The following is a 22,806-nucleotide window of genomic DNA, read 5'->3' as shown; positions in this document are numbered from 1 at the left end:
CCCGGCGGGCTGGGCAGCGCTCCCGGCACCGCCAATCCCGGACTGTGCAGAGCTCCCGGCACCGCCAATCCCGGACTGTGCAGAGCTCCCGGCATCGCCAGCCCCGGAGCCGCCGGGCTGGGCAGCTCTCCCCGGCTCTGTGCAGCTCTCCCCGGCTCTGTGCAGCTCTCCCCGGCTCTGTGCAGCTCTCCCGGTATCGCCAGCCCCGGAGCCGCCGGCCGGTCCCGCCGATGGCACCGCGCTGCCGCCGCCAAGTAAGGGGACAGCGGCGGGGGGACGCGGGGCTGGGAGGGGACCCCTGTGGGCTCACCCCTTTCCTTGGTGGGCAAATCCCCCCATCCACGGGGGATCCCCCAGCTCGGCAGCGCACGTCCATCCCCGCCTGCTGCCCTCGGAGTCCGTGACCCTCTCCCGGGCCAGCCCTGACCCCTTTCCGAGCGGTGCAGGGAACGGTGCAGGGAGCGGGGCAGCGCTGGGGCTGGGCAATCGGGGTTCCCAGGCGTGTGAAAAGCTTCCCGAGGGGTTGAGAAAGGAAAGGGCAGCATACCCTTGTCCTCAGGGTGAGGAGGATGGCAACCAGCCCCCAAAGCAGCCCAGGGGCTACACCACCCTACACCACCCTACACCACCCTCGCTGGTGTCACACAGTGTGCTGGTACTCAGCCTGGCTGTAAAACCACCCCGACCTTTGGCTGGGCAGAAGAACAGCCCAATCCAGCCGTTCTGTGTGTTGCCAGGCCGGAAAAGCTCGTTGGTGTCTTTCTTGTTAGGTAAAAATTGCCGGGGCCGTTGTGTTTGGAAGGCAGCAGGAGTGAGGTGGTGCTCGGTGTGGCTGGCCTGGGGAAGGGGGCTGATGTGACTTGTTCTGCGGGTTGTGTTGGGGGATGAAAGGGAAGAATGTATTCGAAGCTATGGGGAAGCAGTGTTATCCCACACAAGGTGTGGTTGTAACCCATGGAACTCATGGCCAAGGATCCCTGCAGGGAGGGAGAGCCAGGGCGTCCATCTGGCAGGTTTGTAGGTGTCCTGAAGTCCTGGGCTTATCGGTGCAAGGTGATGGAGGTGAAATCCTGGGGAGGATCCCAGTCCTTAGGCTGCAGGACCAGCATTTGCTTCCCTGTCTGGTGTGGGAAAGGGCTTTTCTGTGGGACAAGGTCTGGTCTGACTGAGACCTGCAAGGGCCAAGGCAAGGGGAAGGGTCTTGCTCCAAAGGTATCCTAGCTCAGATCCAGCCTGCTCTGAACTCAGCCAGCAAAATTGTTCTCTAAAAATCCAGCAGTAGTAAGTCAGGAAGTTGTTGGTGTCTCTGGGGTATGAGCTGAGCTGTGGCCCTGGCGGGTGGGTGAGTTCCAAGAGAGGCTGTGCCGGGTCCCTGCTCTCACAAGGTTGAGCTGAGCTCTCCAGCACCCTGCTAGGAGCTGGTACAGCCCAGCCCAACCCTGGGGCCGGAGGGCTGTCTGTGAGCACCCACCTCTCCCTGTGCCACTGGGAGCACAGGTGCTCTGGGCACCCCTGGTGCCGCGAGGGTGCTCAGTATCCAAAGCACATTTGGTGTGAGGTACCTGGACAGCGTGCCTTGCTCTGAGTGGGTGAGTGGTCAAAGGGTCAGGAGAATGTATAGACAGCAACAGGTTTGGAGAATGGAAAAAGCTGATCCTGAGTGTCCTCTTTGGCTGGCAAAACGCAGGAAAGCGCCTTCTCCTGTCGCTGCAGAAAATAGTTTGAGCGTGACTTGGTTGGGGTTTGTTTGCTGCAGTGGGACAGGAGGGATTTATACTCCACCCACCGCCTCAGGGGCCTCTCCCCATCCAACACAAAAATAGGCTGATCTTTCCAAAAGATGGTGGGGGAGGCCTGGAAAATGCCATTCCTGCAGGGACCTGCCATGCTTCTGCCCCAGGAGATGTGGCACGTGACTGTGGCTTCTGCAGGCCCGGGCAGGGATGCAGGGAAGAGCCCAGCATCCCTGTGCTGCCAGGGAGCCACAGCCCCTGCACGTGTCTGTGTGCTCAGCACGAGTGTTGCCTACTCGTGCCACCTCCTGCAGCTCAAGGAGTCGATGTCTTTCCTTCCCAAAGGGCATCTGAAGCAGAAGTGTCCTGTGGGGCATGTGCTGTGGCCCCATCCTCACACTCCTGTGGTGCTGATCGAGGGCTGGAGGCTCTGCCAGCACCTGGAAGCTGCCAACCCATCAACCATTGCCTCTGGTTCTCCCCAGCGTGGGCAGAGTCAGTGCCCATCAGTAGCTGTGGTGCTGGGGACCAGCTGGGTGGCAGTGGAACGAGACACCCCAGTCCCACAGTGACCCCCAGAGCTGTGTGTGGGATGGAGGAGCTGGGTCCTGGGGGCTGGTGAAGGGGGGTGAGTGGCTGGGAAAACAGCTCCTCTGCCATCCCATTGCTGCTTCTGGGAGTCCCCATCCCTGGATACTGCAGGTACCCACAGACAGCTGTGTCTCAGGGATATTGATGTGTTCCACTGCCTGTGGCTCAGTCCTGCCTCATGTCCAGGCTCTGCCCCCCACAGGGAGCTGGCCCATGGCTCACTCCCACCTGGCATTTCCCTTGTTGATGTATTCAGGCCCTACATGGCTGGGCCTGGCTCCCGTGGAGCTGCACCCGTCGATGCTCCCGACAGCACCTCTTCCATCACGGGAGCTGCCAGGATCTTCCATGCGGCTTTCCCAAGAGCTCCAGCACTGCTGATTCCCCCAGGAAGGTTTGGGAGGCTCCAAGGTGCCCCTTCTCTGTCCTTCCCCAGCTGTGTCAGCCTCCCTGAGTCACACCACCGAGTGCCACCGAGTGCCACCGAGTGCCACCGAGCCCACGCCCGGGGCTGGCAGGGACACAGCGAGGAGGGGCAGAGGGGCTGTGTCCCGGTGAGAGCCTTCAGGCAGGGTAATCCGGTGTTATTTGTAACACTAGTAGGGAGCTATTTTTAGCGAGAGGCAAATTTGATTTAATAGAACATAATTTGCCGCTGACAATTCAGAGGGCGGCCAAACGAGGAGCAGCTGGATTCCTGAGGAGGTTTTTTCCTGCCGTTCCTGAAATCCAAGGCTGACGTGCCAGAAGTGGCATTTGTTATTCCAGCAATTGCTGGGGGAAAGCCCCTTGGGATGGCCCAATTAGCTCTGCTTTGCTTTCCTTCTGGTGCTTTGTGCTGCCCTGTCACCCGGCCCCATCACCCAGGGATATTTTTGCTGCCCTCTATTGTGGGAGGGCTCAGTGCCCCTGAACTCCTCCTGGGAGCTGCAACCAGCCAGGTCCCCCCCTTTGCCTTTTCTTCTAACTAGTTCTGCACTCTCAGCCTCTCCTTGGGTAAGTTTAGGATAAAAAAGAGGTTCTGATCGAATCAAACAGCTTGTTTGCCAGGAGCCACGAAGTCTGTGTGCATTCCTGGGCATTTCTTACAGACTGAGTTCTTTTGGACCAGCCTCAGAGGTACTTTGGGACAAGCCCGTCATCCAGGATAGGAGCAAACACCATCTTCTTGCTTGTGCTTTCATCAAGATGAAGATCCTCCCAAAACCAATGCCAGTGTGGGTAGTTCTTCCCTAGCCATACCACTGCTGTGTCCAACCTGTCCCCAGTCGGTGGCATGGGGACAGAGAGCTGCCAGGGTAGTCACAGGCTGGAGGTGAGTTGCCATGGGGCTGCAGGGCCCCAGTGAGGGTGGGAAGGTGAGATTTTCCCCAGGATTGTGTGTTACCCCACCATGAGTGCCCCAGGGCACTGCTCCCAGTCCTGGCACAGCCATTGCTCAGCCCCTGGGCAGGATCAGCATCCTGTGGGGTCCCCAAGCCCCACAGCCCTCCAGGCAGCCTCAGAAGCAGCCAGGAGGTCCCAGCCCATGGAGGGGTGGAACAAGCCCCCCGTGACTTTGTCCTCCTGGGAGGAAAGGGCTGGACAAGACTCAGGAGAGTTGTGACATTTAACTCTAGCAAAAGCATGGCCAGGGTTTGGTGGGCTCCTCTCTCTTTGTGCAGTCACTCCTTGCAGCTGGAAAACCCCTTGGCAGCCATCCAGGCAGATGCTCAGCCCTGTGCTGTTTTCCTCAGGGGTCACCATCCTCCCCACAGCCCCAAGGAGTGTTTGCTCCTTTCTCTGCCAACACCAGGCTTTGCCCTTGGGGCCATATCTTGCCCTGGAGCATTTTCAGCAACTGAATGTGAAGCTAAAATAGCATTAGTAGAGAAATGTGGGTAAAGTCCTGAGGATGGGGGGTTAAGTGACTGCTCCTGGTGCACCCCTGTATGTGAATGTCCCTAGGGACTCTGTGTGGTTGGTGTGGCATGTGGGACCCGACAGCTCCCCAAAATTGCTTGTTCATCTTAATCAAAGAGGTTTTTCTGTGAATGGAAAGGTGCAGCCAGCTGGGGGATGTGGGTGCTCCCCAAGCATTATCCCAGATCCTGTGATCTTTCCCAGCTCATCCTTGCTCTGCTTTCTCCAAAGTCCAATCCAGCTCAGGCTGGTGGAAACTGGGAGCCAACATTTAGCAGGGAAGCAGCCTTAAAATGGAGATCAAACTCCTTGGAGAATAACCAGCTCCTCCAAAATCCTTTGCCTGATGACAAGTTTGGTTAAATGAAAAAAAATAATAAATTTTGAACCCTATAAATGGGTGGTCTGGAGAGGGCCCTTTGGTCGGGGATTTTTTGTGGCACAGGTTTTTTGCCTTGTAGAAAAGGGAAAAACTGTAGATTTTCACTTACAGTGATTCTCTGGAAGTAAACAGCAGCTTCAAAGGTGCAGGAGTAAACTGCACGCTAATACTCTCTTGTATTCCCTGCCTCCAGTTTTTGCATCTTTTTTAAATAATCGTGCCCTTCCTTCTCCCCGTGCTGGGTTCCCCAGAGGAAATGCTGGGGGTGACAAGTTCCCTTCCTGCCCAAGGCGTTTGCTTGACCTCTGTCAGCCACATCCTGTGGCCAGTGAGAGTTGTGACTGTTGTGGGTGGCACCAGGCTGGTTTCTTGGCAGAGGAGGACACCAAGCCCTGAGAATGCTCACACAGCGAGGTGCCCTGTGCTCCTCCTCGTGCTCACCCCTGTTTCACTGCAGCCCATGCTCCCTGTTCCCTGCAGTACACATCCCCCACATCTGCAGGGGGGGTCCTTCCCAGTGGGAAACACCCTGGCACCCCAGTTCCAAGTTCACACACCCCCTGCCCTGCAGACCCACTACTGAAGGTGACTGTCCCCAGGGAGCTGTGGCAGCAGGACCCAGTCTGTGCCTACCACTGACCCCCTCCTCTGTTTCTGTCCCCTGCAGGGAGAAAGGTGCTGACTGAAGGTGCCCTGAAGCTCTGGCTTCTCCCAGGCTCAGCAGAATGGTGCCAGCAGCCCGAGAGCCCCCCGTGCCCCTCGCTGTGCCAATGTGACCTGTGGCACTGAGCCTGCTGCCTGGGACCTGTGGCTCTGAGCCTGGTGGCCCCCACCACGTCCCTGCTGCCCAAAGATGAGCGATGGCATGTGGATCTCGCTCAGCCCCGCCGAGTTTGCCCAGCTGCAGCAGTACACGGACTGTGAGTACCCTGTGTGCCCTCCTGCCATGACAAGAGCAGGCTCAAAAGTCCTGCTGGTCCCTGCTGGACTGGCAGGCTCCCTCTCCTTAGTGTCCTGGAAAACGAGGTGATTCCTTAGATCTGGGTGGGGAGGCTGGAAAAGTCTACAATAGCCCTAACCCTGGTTGGGGTCCCCATGCCTGCCTGCCCAGGAGGATTTAAGCTGAGCTTTGGGACACGTGAGCACGGCTCAGTCCGTCTGAAGGCGGCCGGCTCCCACGTTCCTCAGCAAAGTGAAATGCCAACCAGGAGAGCAGACTGGATTTTCCCAAACACACGGAGCTCTGGGCTGCCAGCCCTCTGCGGTAATTTTCCTTAGTGCTTTTGCAGAGCAACGCTCTGCTGCAGCTCCTGCCGAGGAAAGGAGATTTGCAGCAGCACCAAAGGGGTCCTGGAGCTGGCAGGAGCTGGAGAGAGAGCCTGGGCAGAGCTCAGTGATCCAAAACCAGGTCCTTGAGGTCCTGCCTGCCAGAGAGCTGGAGTGTGGGCGTGCTTTGAACAGCAGTTGATGGAGAAGTGGTGCAGCCCATGGTGGTGCTGAGAGCAGGGCAGGGTGGGGCAGGAAAGCCACAGGACAAAGGGAGAAGGGGTGTAAAATCACGAGGGTGTTGGTTTGCAGATTGGCATGAGCCTGGGGTGAGCGAGCTGGATGGGAGATGGCTGAGAGGCAAAGGGGACACTGTGAGCCCTCTGAGGCTGTCCTTGGGGACACTGTACATCACAAGGGTGAGGCTGGGGACAAGTTCCCCATGTTCCCCAGTGGGGCCATGCTCCTCTTCACCAGCCAGAGACATCAGGCAGGGCTGCAGGCAGAGGTGTGTGTGCAGTATCCCTCTCTGCATCTCATCCTGCCTCTCTGCAGGAGGATGGGCTTTGCTTTCCAAACCATAAAGCACCATCTGTAATGCTGGACTCAGAACACTGATGGCATCTTTGTTTTGTTAATCAAAGTGTGGCCAGCACAGTACAGCTGCCTCCTTCCCTGTAGGATGGCTCAGCACCAGGCTGGGGAAGAGGATTTGGGGGTTCTCTGAGATGGGCAGGATCCCTCTCCCTGAGTGCCCCAGACACCCCAGACAGTTGTGGTGCAGTGCCAAGTGCTGTCCCCAGCAGAGGGCTGGGGGATCAGAGCCAGCACAGCCCCTGCATGGAGAGAGGATTTCACAGTAATTAACAAGGCTGGTGTGTCTCAGAACCTTTTAAATGCACAGGCCCAGAGGTGTGTGTGAAGGTGAGGACTGAATGTTCACTCACCTTGATATTGTTTTCTGCTTTTCCCTTTTTTCTCTATTTTGAGAGGATGAATGTCCCTCCAGAAACTCCAGCCCTAAGGACCCTCAGCCAGGGAAAGTCTTTGTTACTTGTGTGGAAGTTTGCATGGGTTAATCCAGTGATAGGACAAGAAGGAATGGCCACAAGCTACACTAGGGGAGGTTCAGATTGGCTATTCAGGAAAATTTCTTCCCCAAAAGGGTAGTCCAGATCAGGCTGTCCAAAGCAGTGGTGAATTCACCATCCCTGGAGGTATTTAAAAGCCATGGAGATGTGGGGCATTGTTATCTTTGTGGTGAACACAGTTGTGCTGGTTTAATGGTTGGACTTGATGGTCTTAGAGGGCTTTTCCAAACTAAATGATTCCATGATTCTATGACTACAGATCTATTTCTCCCTCCTGGAGATACCAGAGGACAGCCAAGGCAGCCTCTGGGATGACAGGCCCTGACAAGGGGTGCCAGCAGCCACCTGCACTGGGGCAGGGACATCCAGGGGTGTGCTTGGCACACCAGAGCAGCTGGGGCTGGAGTGTGATCCACGCCTTCCTTGCTTTGCTCTGTCTGTGTTTATTTTCATACTGGTAGGAGGAAGTTCTCTCTATATGTAAAGCTCCCTGGCCAGTTTTCCATATCTGCCCTGCCCTCCGAAAGTGGAAGGGGAAGCAGAGCATGGGTGGCCTCTTCCAGGCACAGAAGGATCCAGAAATTGTATATCCAGCAGAAAAACCCCTCTGCACCATCCTGCTGGCCAGTGGGGCCATGCTCAGCACAGTGCCTTTGTCTCCCCAGACTCCACCAAGAAGCTCAAGGATGTTCTGGAGGAGTTCAATGGGGACGGCGTCCTCTCGAGGTACAACCCCGAACAGGTATGGCCCTGTCCCCACTGGTGTCCCCCCATGCTGCTGGCAGCTCCCAGCCCCTTCAGGCTCCCCCAGCCCAGTCCCACAGCAGGAAGTAGCCAGGAGAAGGCAGGGCTGGCTGCCTGGGCCCCATCTCTCCCCGTGGTTTTACTCCCAGGACTTGATTCCCCAGCCATCCCTGGACCATGCCTGCTGCATGGCCATCCCATCCCACCCTGCTGAGAGCTTTTTGGGGCATTGCCCTGCCAGGCAGGATCCAGGAGGGATTTACTCTTCCCCTAAAAGCAAATTACTTGTCCAGCATGGGGATGGAACAGCTCTGTGCCCTCTTGCTCTCCTCCAAAGAAGGCTGCGATTATTTTTTCCGAGGGATCTATTAGTGTGCCAGCGGGACAGAGCCTTCTGTGGGGGCTGTAATCACTAGAATCAAGGCAAAATGAGAAAAATCAGCGGGCTGAACATGGCCAGGAGGGGCACAAAGGTACCCTGCTATTCCATGGTACCACCAGAGCCTCACTCCACAATGTCTCACAAAATGTCTCACAAAAGCCATTGAGAAGACATCGTCCTCTCACAATGGCAATGCCCAGCAGGGAAGGAGGAGGCACAGAGTCCTCAGGAGGAGGAGCCCCATGGGGCCGGGGCTGGGCTGGAAGGTGCCACTGCTCTGCCCTTTCCTGCCACTCCTCCAGCTCCTGCCCTGGCTGCTGTCCCCGCTCCCAGCACCGCTGGCCTGGCTCAGCCTCACTGGCACTGGGCATTTCTGCTGCCTCTGGGTCCCTTTAGGTTACCTCCTACCCCTGGGATTTAGGAAGGCAGCAGTTTTGGGGAGGGCTCTGCAGCTGATGTGCCCAGTGAGCATGCAGCCCCATGCCCACTGTCAGCTCTGCACCTCCATCCTCCTCCTCTGCACTCCCCAGCCCATCGACTACGAGGGCTTCTGCCTCTTCATGAAGACCTACCTGGAGGCAGATGTGCCCGAGGAGCTTTGCCAGCACCTCTTCACTTCCTTCAAGCGTAAGATCTGCCAAGCCTCCCCCGAGAGCCAGCAGCAGAGCCCTGGTGTGTCCCAGCACAGCAGCCTTGGTGAGCTGGGCTGGGGGAGCGTGGCACCGTGGGCTTGCTCCATGCTGAAGGGTGGGGGGTGGCACCTCGAGGGGGTGGCATCAGGGCCAGCTTACATCCCCATCTGTGCCATGGGTTGCCCAGGCCCTGTGCTGCTCCAGGGAGGGATTTCTCCAGAATGCAGTGGCACAGTCCCTTTCTGCACATTCCGCCACTCATCCCCATGCTGAGGTGACCTGTGTCTCTGTCAGGGGTGCTGGTGCCAGCAGCCCCCCTGCACTCAGCTGCACCCAGGGTGGACTGTGCACCAGGCACCCATTTCTGCCTCCCCCCACCCTTCCCGGGTGGATTCGTGGCTTGTGGAGACATCTGCTGAAAGGATTATAAATTGCAAAGGGAAAGGGAGCACATCCTCCAGTCTGGCTGGTGATGGAGGACCACGTCCTCCACATCCTCCTTGTCTGGTTCTGAGCGCTGTGGTGTCACATCTGGGGGATGTGAGCTCTGCTGGGAGCCACTGGGTCAGGCAGGAGGGTGAGGGGCCACCTGGGGCTGGGGTGCCAGGGCAGAGAGGCATGGGGCTTGCAGGGAGAACCCAGGGCAAGCACCCAGAGCCAGCTCCTGGAGAAAGAGCATAGACACCCTGATGTCACACTGCCCTTGGGCATCTCTGCTTTGCAGGGATCAATGGGAAAACCCTTCGAAGTGCTCTGGGACGACACACTCCAGAGCCCAAGAGCTGCCACAGCAACACAGCTGAGCCACAGCCAGCATCCCTCACCCTGGCATCCATCCCCAATGCCTCCCCCAGCTGGTCCAGATCATCCTCCCAGAAATCCACCACTGGCACCACTTCTGCTCACAACTCCTCAGGCTCTTCCAAGATCTCCTCCGTGTCTGTGCTGAGCCCTCAGTCACCAGGTGAGCTTGGCTGGGGCTCCACAGGGGGGCACGGGCAGGGACAAGCCCTCCCCAGTTTCTGGCCAAGTCCCCAGTGTGGTGGCAGTGCCCTCCCAAACTCATTGGGTTCTTGGCATCCTGACACCTTTGCTTGACAAACTTAAGCTACTGGTCCCATCCCACAGAGCCCCCATCAGTCTTAATTACCTGGCAGCATCTTGTAGGGAGGGAGAAATGGGGCTCCAGCCCCTGCCAGCCCCCGAGGAAGGGCCCCTCTGCCAGGAGCATCCCTCCTGCTGTTGGCATGGGCATCAGTGAGCATGGGCTGTCCTGGTACCCTGGCAAGCTGCCTTGCTGCCCACTGAGCTTCTCCCTCCTTCTAGGTGGGTGCTTGTTCCCAGCAGGACATGTTTGTGGGCTCCAACTGTTTATCCCATCCACATCTGCAATGATGGAGGGGTGGGAGCACCCCAAGGACGGAGAGGCACTGCCCAGCCCTGCATCCAGCCCCAAGTGCCCTTTTGATGCCCATTCCTGTGTCCCCTCTGTGTCCCAGCCCTGGCCCTGTGGTATCACAGTATCAGTTCTGAACGAGTTCCTGCCCCAGAGTTTCCATGTCCCACCTGGTGATAATTCCTGGTCCAATGTCATCCCTGTGTGTGGCTCTCTCCCTGCCCCAGGCACGAGGAGCACAGAGAAGAGGTTGCCCTTCAGCCTGCGGAAAGGCCCCAGCTCCCTGAAAGCCACCCCACCTCCTCCTCCCACCCCCGTGGCCCAGGTGGTCCACCTGAAGGACATCGTCTGCTACCTGTCCCTGCTGGAGAGGGGACGGGCAGAGGACAAGCTGGAGTGTAAGTGTGACCCTGGGGTCCTGCTCTGTGCAGGGGGGACCAGTGGCTCAGGGGGTTTGCTTGAGAATCAGTGCAGGGCTGGATGTCCTGTCCACTTGGGAAAACCATTCAGCATTCCCTTCTGCTCCTGCCTGGGTCTGGCCAAGGGGCCTTGATACTCCGCAGCCTTGGGCTCACATCTCACCCTGAAGCTCCAGCAGCCTGGAACAGGGTGCTTGGGGCACCCCAGGGTGCCCCAGAGTTGGGCTCTAATTATCAGCAGCTTCTCTCTTCTCCCCAGTTATGTTTCGCCTCTACGATACCGATGGAAATGGTGTTCTGGACAGCTCGGTGAGCCTTCCCTTGGGACAGAAATCAGGGGCTGCTCAGAGTGCAGGACACTGTTGGGGTGCCCACTGCCCTGGTGAGGTCCTCCAAAAAAGGGCAGGGATGTGAGAAGGGAAGAGGAAAGCAGCAGCTGGACTGCAGAGCTGGGGATCACATGCCAGCTCTGCTGCATCCAGCAGAGCTAGAAAAAAATCCGCCCACCAAGAATTGTAGCTCTGCATCAGGTCATGGTATTTCAGGGAAGAAAAAAGTCATGCACAGCTCCTTCTCTCATGATGTTTTCCCTTTGTTCTTTGGGTATCGCCCTTGAAACCTGCTGCAAATAAAATCTGGTTTATCAGAATGGTTTCTCCTAAGGAAAACCCATTACAGATTTTCTTGCAGGTTATTCAGGGTAGAAGGCTTTGAAAAACGAAGGAGCACCTGTTGAGGACTGGGGTGTTGCTGTTGAGACTGGTGGGACTGGGATAGCCTTGGGCATTTGGGAACATAGACCCTGGGGGCTTGGGGCTGGGCACTCTGCTCCTGCCTGGCGTTGTCCCTAACCCTGGGCACTGCCTTGTGTGTGTGCTTAGGAGCTGGATCGGATCATCAACCAGATGGTGCACGTGGCTGAGTACCTGGAGTGGGACTCCACTGAGCTGAAGCCTGTGAGTGCTGGGGCTGGAGGCACAGCCAGAGCCCTGGGTGGCATCACCAAATCACCACATTCTGTCCCTCCTCCAGATCCTGAAGGATATGATGGATGAGATTGATTACAACCACGATGGAACCGTGACGCTGGAGGAGTGGATCCGGGGGGGCATGACCACCATCCCCTTGCTGGTCCTGCTGGGGATGGAGACAGTGAGTGATCCCTGCTTCAGCTGGTCCAGCCCACCCCCACCAGCAGACCATGCACTCATATGGCACCACACAGCCCCACACTGGCCCCTGCTGACACCCCCACCCTGCTCCCTTCACCCCAAAAATCTTTCCAAGCTCATTTTTTGAGCTGCCTGTGCCCAAGCAGGCTGGGCTTGCTCCTTGCTATTGCAGTGCACTCCAGTTGGATGGACATTAATCAAAAGCTTAGATGAGTACTAAAATGGCATCTCCTCTTGTAGAGTGAGGTTTAAAGAGCAAAGGTGGGGTTGTTGGGATGCCCTTTATTTCTCTGTCTTGTTTTTACATCCTTTTGGCCTTCATTTCTTTCATGTCCATCCCTGGCCATCATGTAATAATTTGCAGGGAAATATGGTTTTGCTTGTGGTGTCCATGATTCCCCTGGAGAGGTGGGGTGGGAGACAGACATTCTGGCAGAAAAAAAAATCAGGAAAGCAGGGAATTTTAACTGGTTCCTGCAAAGCACTCATGCCTGGCCCCAGATGAAGAGATTTGTGCTTTTGTTACCCCATGGTGGCGGTGGCAGCTTGGCCCCAAATGTGAAATCACCTTCCTATCAGCTGCCAAGATCCTCTCTGTAGCTGGGTTGTGCCAGGGATCCGTGGAAGCTGGGGCTGGATGTGTCCAGGGGGATGCAGTGGCAGGGATGCTCTCGGGAGCACAAAGAGAGAAGGGGGAGCCCATGATCCTGCTGGGAGCAAACTCCCAGAAACACCATGGGGTTTTTAGGGATGAAAAGTTGATAAAAAACGATGGGCTGAGGGTGCTGGGACTCTTGGCAGCAGGGGAGTGACTCCCTCACCCTCCACTCTCCTGCAGAACGTGAAGGATGATGGGCAGCATGCCTGGAGGCTGAAGCACTTCAAGAAGCCTGCCTACTGCAACTTCTGCCGCACCATGCTGCTGGGGGTCCGCAAGCAGGGCCTCTGCTGCTCCTGTGAGTCCTGGAGCCTGCTGCACTCCCAGACTGGTGGCTCCTGCCACATCCAGTGGTGCCCTGAGGGGAGAGGACTGGTCCCTGTTGGTGCTGAGCCCCGTGGGTGCTGCAGGCTGAGTGGGGAGGGGGCTCCCATGCTGGGGAGTGATGCTGACACCTTCGTGGGGCACTTGGGTTAGTGTTGGGGTAACAGCTGGACTCGAGGTGTTACAGGGCTTTTCAAACCTAAATCATTCTGTGGCTCTGTGATTGTTTTCTCTCACCAGTCTGCAAGTACACAGTCCACGAGAGGTGTGTGTCCAAAGACATTGCTGCCTGCATCAGCACCTACGTTAAATCCAAGAGGAACACAAGCGTGAGTAGGCAGCCCGTGCATTTCTGAGTGGGGTGTCCTGGCCCCTTGGTCTCCTGCTCTGCTTCCCCACGGCTTTTTCCCCTGGGTTTTGCCCCTCACATCCTGGGCAGCAGCTCATAGGCATTCCCATCATCCCAAGCCTTGCAGGATGTACCCCAGTCCCCAGGCACCCACATGACCCCCAGCTCCAAGATTTACCATGGCTCTGTGAGGGGTTGTGCAAGGAGCTGGATTGGATCAGCAGCATCCCTGCAGGACAAGCTTCCAAAATCCTGGTGGACACCCTTAGCAGGAGGGAGATGTCTGTGGGTCAGTGGGTGCTGTGCCACAGTGTCCCCATGCCTTGCAGGTGATGCAGCACACCTGGATCGAGGGCAATTCACCTGCCAAGTGTGACAGATGTCACAAGAGCATCAAGTGCTACCAGGGCATCACTGGCCTGCACTGTGTCTGGTGCCAGATCACGGTGAGTGCACAGGGCTGGGGCACATCCACACTGCCTGCATGGCCAGCTCTGGGCTCCTGGTCAGGAGAGGGCAGGTGTCCTGTTCACATCCCTTCCTCCCTCCCCTCCAGCTCCACAACAAGTGTGCCTCTCATGTGAAGCCAGAGTGTGATGGGGGCCCTCTGAGGGATCACATCCTGCTCCCATCCTGTATCTGCCCAGTTGTCCTGGTAAGTGTCCCCCTTGTCCTGGTAAGTGTCCCCTTGTCCTGGTAAGTGTCCCCCTCCTCGCTGCCAGTGGTGCAATGCTGAGGCTGCTCTGCCTCCCCTGGCTGCTGGCACTGCCTCTTGGGCAGTGTGGGCATCCATGCCTCGGTTCCCCAAAGGACAGGCAGTCCCACTGCCGACGGTCGGAGAGTGACTCCCCTGCCAGCACCAGCCCCGAGGACAGCCAGGGCTTCAAGTTCAACTCCACCACAGTGGATGGGCAAGGGCTGCAGGTGGGTTCCTGCACTGGGCTGCAGGTGAGCACTGAACCCAGGAGTGGGCAGGAATTCCCAGCTGTGTTTTCTGCCCTGCAGATCAGCGCTCAGCCCGGGACACACCCACTGCTCGTGTTTGTGAACCCCAAGAGCGGAGGAAGGCAAGGGGAGCGGTAGGTGGGGGCCTTCCTGGCAGCAGCTCCCCCTGGGCTTGGGGGCTGCTGGTCCCTCAGGCATCACTTCTGGTGTGGGAATCACCTATGTGACATTCCTGATGTCCCTCTGTTCCCAGGGTGCTCCGGAAGTTTCACTACCTGCTCAACCCACGGCAGGTGTACAACCTGGACCGCGGCGGGCCCACGCCAGGGTATGGAGGTGCTGCAGGTGCTGCTCTGCCCCCTCCCATCGGGCCCTGCTCTCCCACGTCACCCCTTGTCTCTCCTGGCTTTCTCCAGGCTGAACTTCTTTCGGGACACTCCAGATTTCCGTGTGCTGGCCTGTGGAGGGGACGGCACGGTGGGGTGGATCCTGGACTGCATAGGTGAGCAAGGGACAGCATCATCCACCTGCACCCTTTGTGATCTGCCACAGATTCCCGAGATTCCCCCACTGGAAGTGGGGTGGCGGTCCTGCCAGCAGCATCATTCCAGGGAATGAGCCTTGTCAGCCCCAAAATTCTCTTCTCCTTGAACTGCAGATAAGGCAAACCTGGTGAAGCACCCACCGGTGGCCGTCCTGCCCCTGGGAACGGGCAACGACCTCGCGCGGTGCCTGCGCTGGGGAGGAGGTGAGCACAGGGCATCATCCAGCCCCTCAGTGGGAACCCCTCAGTGTGGCCATCCCCAGGGCAGGGAGGACTCCTGGAATGCAGTTCAGAGCTGCATCTAAGGCTGGTGCATCTAACTCCTTCCAAAAACAGCAGCTGCTGCTTTCTGTACCCTCTGCTGCCAGGTCCTGCCCAAACTTTTCCATTTGGAGAGCCCTGCCATTAGCCAAAATCTCTGCCACTGCTGCAAGAATGTGCCTTAGCAGAAATGCTTGGCACCTGGCTATGACATGGCCCTGCTCCCCTTCTTGCTCCTTCATCCTCTTTCCCTTCCAGGCTATGAAGGAGGCAACCTGATGAAGGTGCTGAAGGACATAGAGCACAGCACAGAGGTGATGCTGGACCGCTGGCACATCGACATCATTCCTACTGACAGGGAGGCCAATGGAGATCCTGTCCCATCCACTATCATCAACAACTACTTCTCCATTGGGGTGGTGAGTTCCATGGGGCAGGAGTTGGTTTCTCCCTTCCTGTTCCTCCTTGCTCACACTGGCAACCTCCCTCCATCTCCTGGCCTTTTTTTTTCCTGGTGTTATTGTCATTTGTAAAGGCAGCACCAAGATATAGAAGCAGACACAGGATGTCTGTTTTCCCAGTGGGAATGTTGCAAGAGTGAGTGTGAAAAGAGCTTTAACAGGATTCAGGGAAGTTTGGGGTTCCAAAGACAAGGACACCCCAGCTGCCAAGACATCATCAAAGCCCTGCTTTGATGTTTGGACCCATGGTCCCCCATGTTTTCCTGACCTAGAGAGGTTAGGGAGCTTGTGGGGGATGATAGCTCTGTGCCATGGGGGTTTCCCCAGTGATGGGGGTCAGTCCTGAGAGCAGGAGTGTTTTGGGGAAAGCCCTTCTCTTCCTGGGGCTTGCAGCATTTTTGTCCTGTGCCAGGAGTGCTGCCATGGCAGGGGTCACTCACCTGCAGCATTGCAGGATGCTTCTGGGTTCACATCAGCTCCTGCTAATGCTGGTGGCATTTGTGACAGCTTCTGAGTTGGGCTTAAACACCCCCACTCTGCATAAGGAGAGGTTGTGATGAGTTTCAGGAGAGCTGCCATCCTGCCAGGGGAGCTGTCAGGGTGCAGGGCCTTGGGATATCCCCAGAGCCCCCCTGCTCCATTGGGTGCCTTTCCTCCCCTTTCATCATCCCCTCCTTGCAGAGCCCCTGCCATAGCCCCTGTCAAAAGGGAAGTCTCACCTAACAAGTTTTGGGAAGAGGCTGGCTGAGGGTCCCTCCATCACCTTGGACCATCAATGTCATCATCAATGACACCGTGCCATTGTGCCACAGGGACCAGTGGCAAGCATGAGGAGCTGAGCACCCCTGTCCTGGTGGGGTGGGGATTCTCCTTCTCTGCTGTGCCACTGATGTGTCTGTGCTCTCCTCAGGATGCCTCCATCGCCCACCGCTTCCACATCATGCGAGAAAAACACCCTGAGAAATTCAACAGCAGGTAAGGGCCCCTCTGAGAGCTGGGTCTGGGGGGACTCCCTGCCCTGCCATGCACCACACCAAGAGGATTTTGTGTTTGACCAATCTTAGGGTGCAGGCAGGGCATGGGCCAGGCATGGTGGGGTTTGGGATGCTGCTTCAAGTCCCATGCGGTGTGGCAGGCTGCTGAAACTTGGCCACACACCCAGTTACGTTCATTCATGCTTTATAATTAGTATGGAATTCCAGGACAGGCAGGAGCAGGCCAGGCAGGGAGGGCAGGGCAGGCAGCAGGTCACAGCTCGTTCCCACTGAGCTCAGGGTGCTGGAAATGGGGCGATGGCAGGAGGAGCTGTGGCTTGTGACCCCCATCCCCAGGTTTGGAAATACCTGCTAGAAAATTCTCTGAGTGGACCAAAGTGTCTGGCTGTGCCCTCAAGTTCAGCTGCCCTGGGTTTACAGCCTCTCACAGCTGCCAGCTGCCCCTTAAAGCCTGGCTCAGCAGCTGGTGCAGGGAATGAGGTCAGGGGCTGCTGGGAGGCTGCTGAGGTGTGAGACATCCCCTCCATAGGGTGCCCTGTCCCTTGACAGCACATCCCATGCCTAGGGAGCACCAGCACCCCCATCCTCCCCCTCTCTTGGGTGTCAGAGCCAGGTCTGCTCGAGCCACCCTCTGAGAGCCCCCCAACACCCCCATCCCACCACACAACTCCCTAGGGCCAGGATGCCTGTGGTCCCTCTCTGCAATGGCTATGTCCTCATCCCTCATCACAGCAGCTCCAGACAGGCTCTGGCAGCCCATGCTGCTGCTGACTGGGGCAAGATGCTGCTTCCAAGTGGGATACTGACATGTCTGTGTGTCCCAGGATGAAGAACAAGCTGTGGTACTTCGAATTCGGGACGTCAGAGACCTTTGCAGCCACCTGCAAGAAGCTCCATGACTATGTTGAGGTGGAGGTGGGTTTCTTGGCATGGTCCCTGGCTCTAGCCATGGCACAAAGACTTTTTGAAGCTGCTACCCATGGATCCCTCAGCTGTTTGGGGAGAGAGGATGCCACCATGGCTTTGGCCCCTCACTGTGGCAGAAGGACATGATGGGAGGCAGGACCCCCTATTCCACCCCACAGTGCTCACTACAAACCAGCTGTGGGCAGAACAATCCTGTATTCCCCACTTCCAGCTGTACTTGAGAGCATGCCTGGAACATTCTCCCTGTAAATTCCCAGCCCTCATTGGATGACATGGAAACAGCCTTTAATTAGAGCTGGGAGGAGGGCCCGTGGTTGCTAAGAGCACTGTCACTTCTCTGCGCTGGGATTTGGGCTGTAAACTTCCGTCTCTCCCTATCTCTGGAAAATCAACCCTTTTATAACTTAGGCTGGAGGGTGAGGGGAGAAAATAGCACTTGCTGCAAGAGGTGGTGGGAGCCAGAGCAGGTGGTGGGTGCAGGGCAGAGATGGGTGGCCTTGGGCAGAGGGATTTTGATGCCTGTTTCTATAAGGGGAGTTTCTTCCCTTCCCAAAGCAGTGGGTAGCTGCACCCTTGGAAACTTGTGGGAAGGGCCAGGACCAGCATCACAACCATCTCACCCCCTTCCCCATCCATGCAGCAGTGTCCCAGGGTGGATAAAAGTCCATGTTTGTGGAGCTGGATGCTGCTGGAGATGGGCATGAGGTGCCCCCCATTCCTTCTCGGGGTGCACCCCCACCAGCTGAGCCCACTGCCAGGAAAGTGTTAATCCCACAGCAGTGGAAGTTGAAAGCAGCCGCCTGTCCTCCCTCCAGCTCCCAGGCAACTGTCAGCCTTGCAGTGAAATAGCAGTTTTGTTTTGGAAATTGGCACTCGTTCCCCCTACAACTCCTGGAAATGAATTTGCTTTTTCCCCCAGCTGCAAATTTCTCCTTCCAGCCTCACTGCCAGCACTCTGTCAGCTGCCCCTGCTCAAAGGGCCCATTGTGCCTCGCTGGCACGAGCTGGGGAGGGCTGTGCAGGGAGAATCGCTCCTGCCTGTGGCTCTGGGCAGGCGTGGGCGGCCGTGGGCAGGAACAGCTCCTGCAGCATCCCAGCATCCTGCACTCCTGGCAGCCAGTTCTGCCATCCCAGCGTGGCTGGGCTGGCACTCACTGCCTCGCTGGCAGGTGGGAAAGGTGCCTGGGCTTGGGGATGATGCTCGAGGTGTGCTGTCCACCCTGCAAGGAATCAGAACCCTCTCTGGCTTGGCAGCCACTGCTCAGAGCACTGAGGTGTTTTCTCTTCCTACAAATCACAATATCATTAAGATGTATTGAGAACGAAAGGACTAACATCCTTTCCAGGCTTTGGAGAGAGAGCTCTTCCCTCCCAAACCAGAAGATTCCTGCTTTTTTGCTTTCAATGTGAGGCTAAAAATAAGATCCCGCAGCACCAGGGGAGGCAGAAAGGATCTGACACACCGAGGCATTCACTCGTGTGAGTGCCCAGCTCTGCATACACGGGGTTGGTGTGCTCAGCAAGGGCCAAAGGGGTGATAAAAATTAGCTCTAGACCTTTGCTAAAGGAAAAACAACCAGAATTGGAGCAGCAGAAGGAGCTTATTAGCCCATTTCAGCACAAGAAGTAAGGGCAGAGATGCCTTTGCATCACCAAAATGCAAGGAAAAAGCTGTGCTGGGATTTGCTGAAGCACAGAGTGACAGGTAAAGAGCTGATGCCTCAAGGAAAATAGGAATGTTTTATAGGAATTCAAGTTGGTTGGAAAAGTGGCTGCTTTCACCAGAGGTGTTTAGGAAGGGGATCCATGTCTGGGTAGCGTGAGAAGATCTGAAGTTAAGAAATGCATTTCCATGGCTGTTACTTTCAATCCTGTGGGAAAGCTGCAGGCAATGGATATTTTAACTTTTGCAGGGAATTTTCAGCTGAGGCATGAGAGCAAAGCCTGGGATGCCAGTTCTGTGTGCTGTGCTGTGCTTTGCTCTCCAAAACCTGACATTTTTCTCTCTGACACCTTCCCCTAATTTCCTCCCAGCCTTATTGCTAGTTTCCAAATGGCACTTGAAAACAAACTGGTTTGAGCTACTTTTTGGGCAGCCAAACTTTCCACTCCTTTGGAGTCAGTTTGGATAAGGAGAGGGCAGAAAGCAGCTGCAGGAAGTTGCTTTGGGGTCAAGGTGGTGTTGCCTCCCGTTTTGGGTCACAGCACCGAGTCTAGCCAAGGTTTTATGTGGTCCCCCAGGAATTTGCTTTTTTGAAATTGCCATTTTGGACCTGCAGTAAAATTCCTATAGAAATAGAGGGGAGAGCAGCACAAGGGGTGTGAGCACAAGGAGCTGATAATCACACAAAGTGGGAGGGTATTTGCATCTCCAGCCACTCTGGAGCTGCCCGTGTCCCCGGTGTCACTCCGTGCTCAGGGACCCGTGGCAGGGACAGGAGGGGAACTCCACGCGGTGGGCACAGCTCCTCCAACCCCCCTGACCCTCCCTGTACCCGGCAGTGCGATGGGACCCTGCTGGACCTGAGCAACACTTCCCTGGAGGGCATTGCTGTCCTCAACATCCCCAGCATGTACGGGGGCTCCAACCTGTGGGGTGAGACCAAGAAGCAGCGTGGGTACAACCGGCTGGGCAAGAAGGCACCGGAGAAGCTGCCTGGCACCGTGGTCACCGATGCCAAGGAGCTGAAGTTCTGCGTGCAGGGTGAGTGTGGGGCCAGCACAGGGGCACTGGGATGTCTGGAGCAGCAGCACTGGAGGAGTTGTTACCAGCTCTGTGTCTTTTGGGGTGACCCCACAATGTGGCAGAGCTGGAAGCCAACTGCAGAGCTGGCACCGAGGGTTTTTTGTAAGCACCTTGCCAGGCTCCAGCACAGCACAGCACAGGCTGGATGTGGGGTTTGGGAGCAGCAGGACACACACTGAGCCCAGCTGGCACTTTGTACCTGTGGGCAGGGACAGCCCAAAGTCCCTGCTGGCAGCGTTCCCCAGTGGGGAATAGTGGGGTAGAAAGCAGCCAGCAAAATACACAAGGTGCCTGGGTTTTCCACCCAGCAGCTCCCACAGCCTGGGGCTGGGGTGGGAATCAACCCCTGTGATGTGGCTGCCAGAACAGCAGTGTCACATCCCAGACTGTCACTGGCTGTCCCGTGCTGCATGAGCCAGGACAGAGCACCAGCCAGTCCCAAAGGGACTGCAGGGGACAGCAGGGTTGGTGCCCTGGGGACATCCCCACCCGTGGGTGGGTGAGGGGGCATGGCAGGCTCAGAGGATTCCTCAGGGTAATAGGGGGTGCATGTGAAAGAGGACCCTGAAGCTGTGCCACTGTCAGGTGTCCTTGCTGGTGCCCAGAAGAGCAGGAAGAGCTGTGAGGAGAGGTGGTTCCCTGGGATTTGACCAGATGTTCTGCCACGTGTGCTGGCTTCTGGGGAGCTGCAGCACCCCAGGGCACCCAGGCAAGGGATGTCATCATTTCATACACTGCAAACAAACAGTCCAAGGGCTGGTGGGGTTCTGGGCTGGCACCATGTAGCCATGCAGGCCCAGGTGCTGTTTCAGACCAGGAGTACTCTTACTCCAAACATTTTGGATAGCAGCATTGCCCAGCACTGGAAACACCCAGTTTGCTGGTCTTGGGACACAGAGGGCATCAGGATAAATCCCCTCAGTGCCACCAGCCCCACTGTGCTTCAGGACAACCAGCAGCCCTGGTGTAGTGGCCCTGCAGTTTTAAATGAGGGCAGAAGGCAGGGGATACCTGGGGAAGGGGGACCAGCTCAGATCCCTCTCTCTTGCAGACCTCAGCGACCATCTCCTGGAGGTGGTGGGGCTGGAAGGAGCCATGGAAATGGGGCAGATCTACACGGGGCTGAAGAGTGCAGGCAAGAGACTGGCCCAGTGTTCCTCTGTCATCATCAGGTATTTTATTTGCCCCCTTCACAGCTGAGTGCCCGACCCACAGAGAAACCTGACACCTGTGTCATCACCTTCTCTTTGTGCCTTGCAGGACATCCAAGCTGCTGCCCATGCAGGTGGATGGGGAGCCCTGGATGCAGCCATCCTGCACCGTGAGTGCCCAGGGAGGGGGCAGCAGGGCTGGCAGGATGTTGGGATGGGGCAGCAGGGGCTGGCAGGATGTTGGGATGGGGCAGGAGGGCTGGCAGGATGTTGGGATGGGGCAGGAGCAGTTGGCAGCACAGCAGGGTGGCACAGCCTTGGCTCCTGGTGGCAAAGCTGCTGGATTTGGAGGGAAGCTGTTGTGCTTGCTGGAGGGTGGCCACAGAGCTCGACCAGCTGTGATTCTGTGCCCAGGACTGCCCTGGACTCATGGCATGGCCATTTCCTGGTGGATGGGCACAGCAGCATTCCTCCCTGGGGAGCTGCAGGAGAGTCCCCACCATTTCTCCTCTTCCCATCCCAGCACTGCCTGGACATGATTCCAGAGCTCTTCACCCTGGTGCTGAGCTGCTCCTAGTTTCACAGGGTCATTCCTGAGGGTCCCTGGGCTGGAGGGTGCCAGGGAGGGCTCGGGACCCTCTTAGTGAGCTGGGTTTTTCTACTTCTTTCCAGGTCAAAATTACACATAAAAGCCAGGTGCCCATGCTGCTGGGCCCCCCCCAGAAGAGCAGCTTCTTTTTCCTGAAGAGGAGAAACCGAACTCGGGATTAAAGCATCATCCAAGGATCCACAGCCTGGAGACACTCAGCATCCCCGATGCAGGGGTCCCCAAATCCCCATCCTGCAGAGGGGACTGAAACTCCCCCTCCAAGCCCAGTGGGGATTATTTATCCTGGGAGGGTCTTGTAGGCTCCCTCCAATCACCAGAAGCATCCTCTCAAGCTGGGATGGAAGAAGGGGGAGAAGGCAGGCTGGCATGCAGCGAGCACATTTGCTGGAGCAGCACTAGGACTGGGATTTTTTTCCCCCTTTATTTAAATACCCTCCAGCCAAGCTGCCAGTGAATGTGCTCCTGAGGCAGCACTAAGCTCCACTTATTTATTTATCATCCTCCTGAAGACCACTTGATGTCTCTCTGCACTGGCTTTCTGTCCCCCAATCCTTGCAAAGGGAGGAATTATTTATTTCCTTAGCCTAGGGGAGCCATCTCAGCCACTCACCTCTGTGCTGTGGGGTTTGAGAGATGCAAAGAACCATTGCTGCCAGCCCAGTGAACCATGATACAGGCTGGGGACAGACAGTGCTCAGGGCCAAGTGTGGGGTGGGTGGGAGGAGATTATGTTTTTACAGGGAAATGACAAAAAAAGGGATTTTGGGGGGAGCAGCCCCAGCTCTGGGCTTTGTGTTCATATTTATGTATTTATTTAGTGAACTTTGGACAAAAAAGGGACTCTGGGGGTCACCTTTTTAGGAGCCCAGATGGGACACAGACACCACCTCCCTTCTCTGCTAGCTGTCCTCCATGGCACCTCCTTCCACATGGACTTTCCTCTCTCCTAAAGCCTGGGGGCTGGAAACCCTGGGGACAGAGACCAGAAGCTCTTCTCACTTGAAAGTGTCCCCAGCATCTTTCACACATCTCCCAGTGTGCTCTGCCAGGCTGGTGCTCTCCCTGTGTGACAGCTCTGCTGCTCCTGGGCTGCAGGGAGTGGGGCAGAGGGGTTGCACCTCGGTT

The 22,806-nt window shown here is 56.8% G+C and overlaps 1 protein-coding gene across 2 annotated transcripts; it reads left to right on the top strand.

Annotated features, from left to right (window-relative positions):
• Positions 1 to 22,430, top strand: LOC117000940 (diacylglycerol kinase gamma-like). 2 transcript variants are annotated; one of them, XM_033069050.2, is made up of 25 exons: positions 1 to 254; positions 5,276 to 5,528; positions 7,631 to 7,707; positions 8,622 to 8,787; positions 9,448 to 9,687; positions 10,347 to 10,517; positions 10,798 to 10,847; positions 11,420 to 11,494; positions 11,571 to 11,690; positions 12,549 to 12,666; positions 12,933 to 13,021; positions 13,371 to 13,487; positions 13,598 to 13,696; positions 13,852 to 13,965; positions 14,047 to 14,120; positions 14,240 to 14,314; positions 14,403 to 14,488; positions 14,645 to 14,734; positions 15,050 to 15,210; positions 16,163 to 16,227; positions 17,072 to 17,162; positions 19,677 to 19,878; positions 20,972 to 21,092; positions 21,181 to 21,241; positions 21,744 to 22,430. In XM_033069050.2, exons 2-25 carry the CDS (start codon positions 5,462 to 5,464, stop codon positions 21,840 to 21,842), a joined length of 2,628 nt encoding a protein of 875 aa, XP_032924941.1. In that variant the 5' UTR covers positions 1 to 254; positions 5,276 to 5,461; the 3' UTR covers positions 21,843 to 22,430. The 2 variants fall into 2 exon arrangements, with proteins under 2 accessions (XP_032924941.1, XP_032924942.1); XM_033069051.1 differs by lacking the exons at positions 1 to 254; positions 5,276 to 5,528 and having other exon boundaries at positions 7,634 to 7,691.
• The last annotated feature ends 376 nt before the right edge of the window (positions 22,431 to 22,806 follow it).

This window comes from Catharus ustulatus, chromosome 10 (assembly GCF_009819885.2).
Source record: "Catharus ustulatus isolate bCatUst1 chromosome 10, bCatUst1.pri.v2, whole genome shotgun sequence".
Classification (NCBI taxonomy): Eukaryota; Metazoa; Chordata; class Aves; order Passeriformes; family Turdidae; genus Catharus; species Catharus ustulatus.
Note: the sequence above shows the minus strand (reverse complement) of the source record. Positions and strands in the feature narration are given on the sequence as shown.

Bases quoted from the DNA above. Each gene is read 5' to 3' on its own strand.
- LOC117000940 (XM_033069050.2), top strand. From the start codon at position 5,462: ATGAGCGATGGCATGTGGATCTCGCTCAGCCCCGCCGAGTTTGCCCAG. The intron at 5,529-7,630 runs GTGAGTACCCTG...TTGTCTCCCCAG, and splicing joins GCTGCAGCAGTACACGGACT to ACTCCACCAAGAAGCTCAAG. The intron at 12,667-12,932 runs GTGAGTCCTGGA...TTCTCTCACCAG, and splicing joins GCAGGGCCTCTGCTGCTCCT to TCTGCAAGTACACAGTCCAC.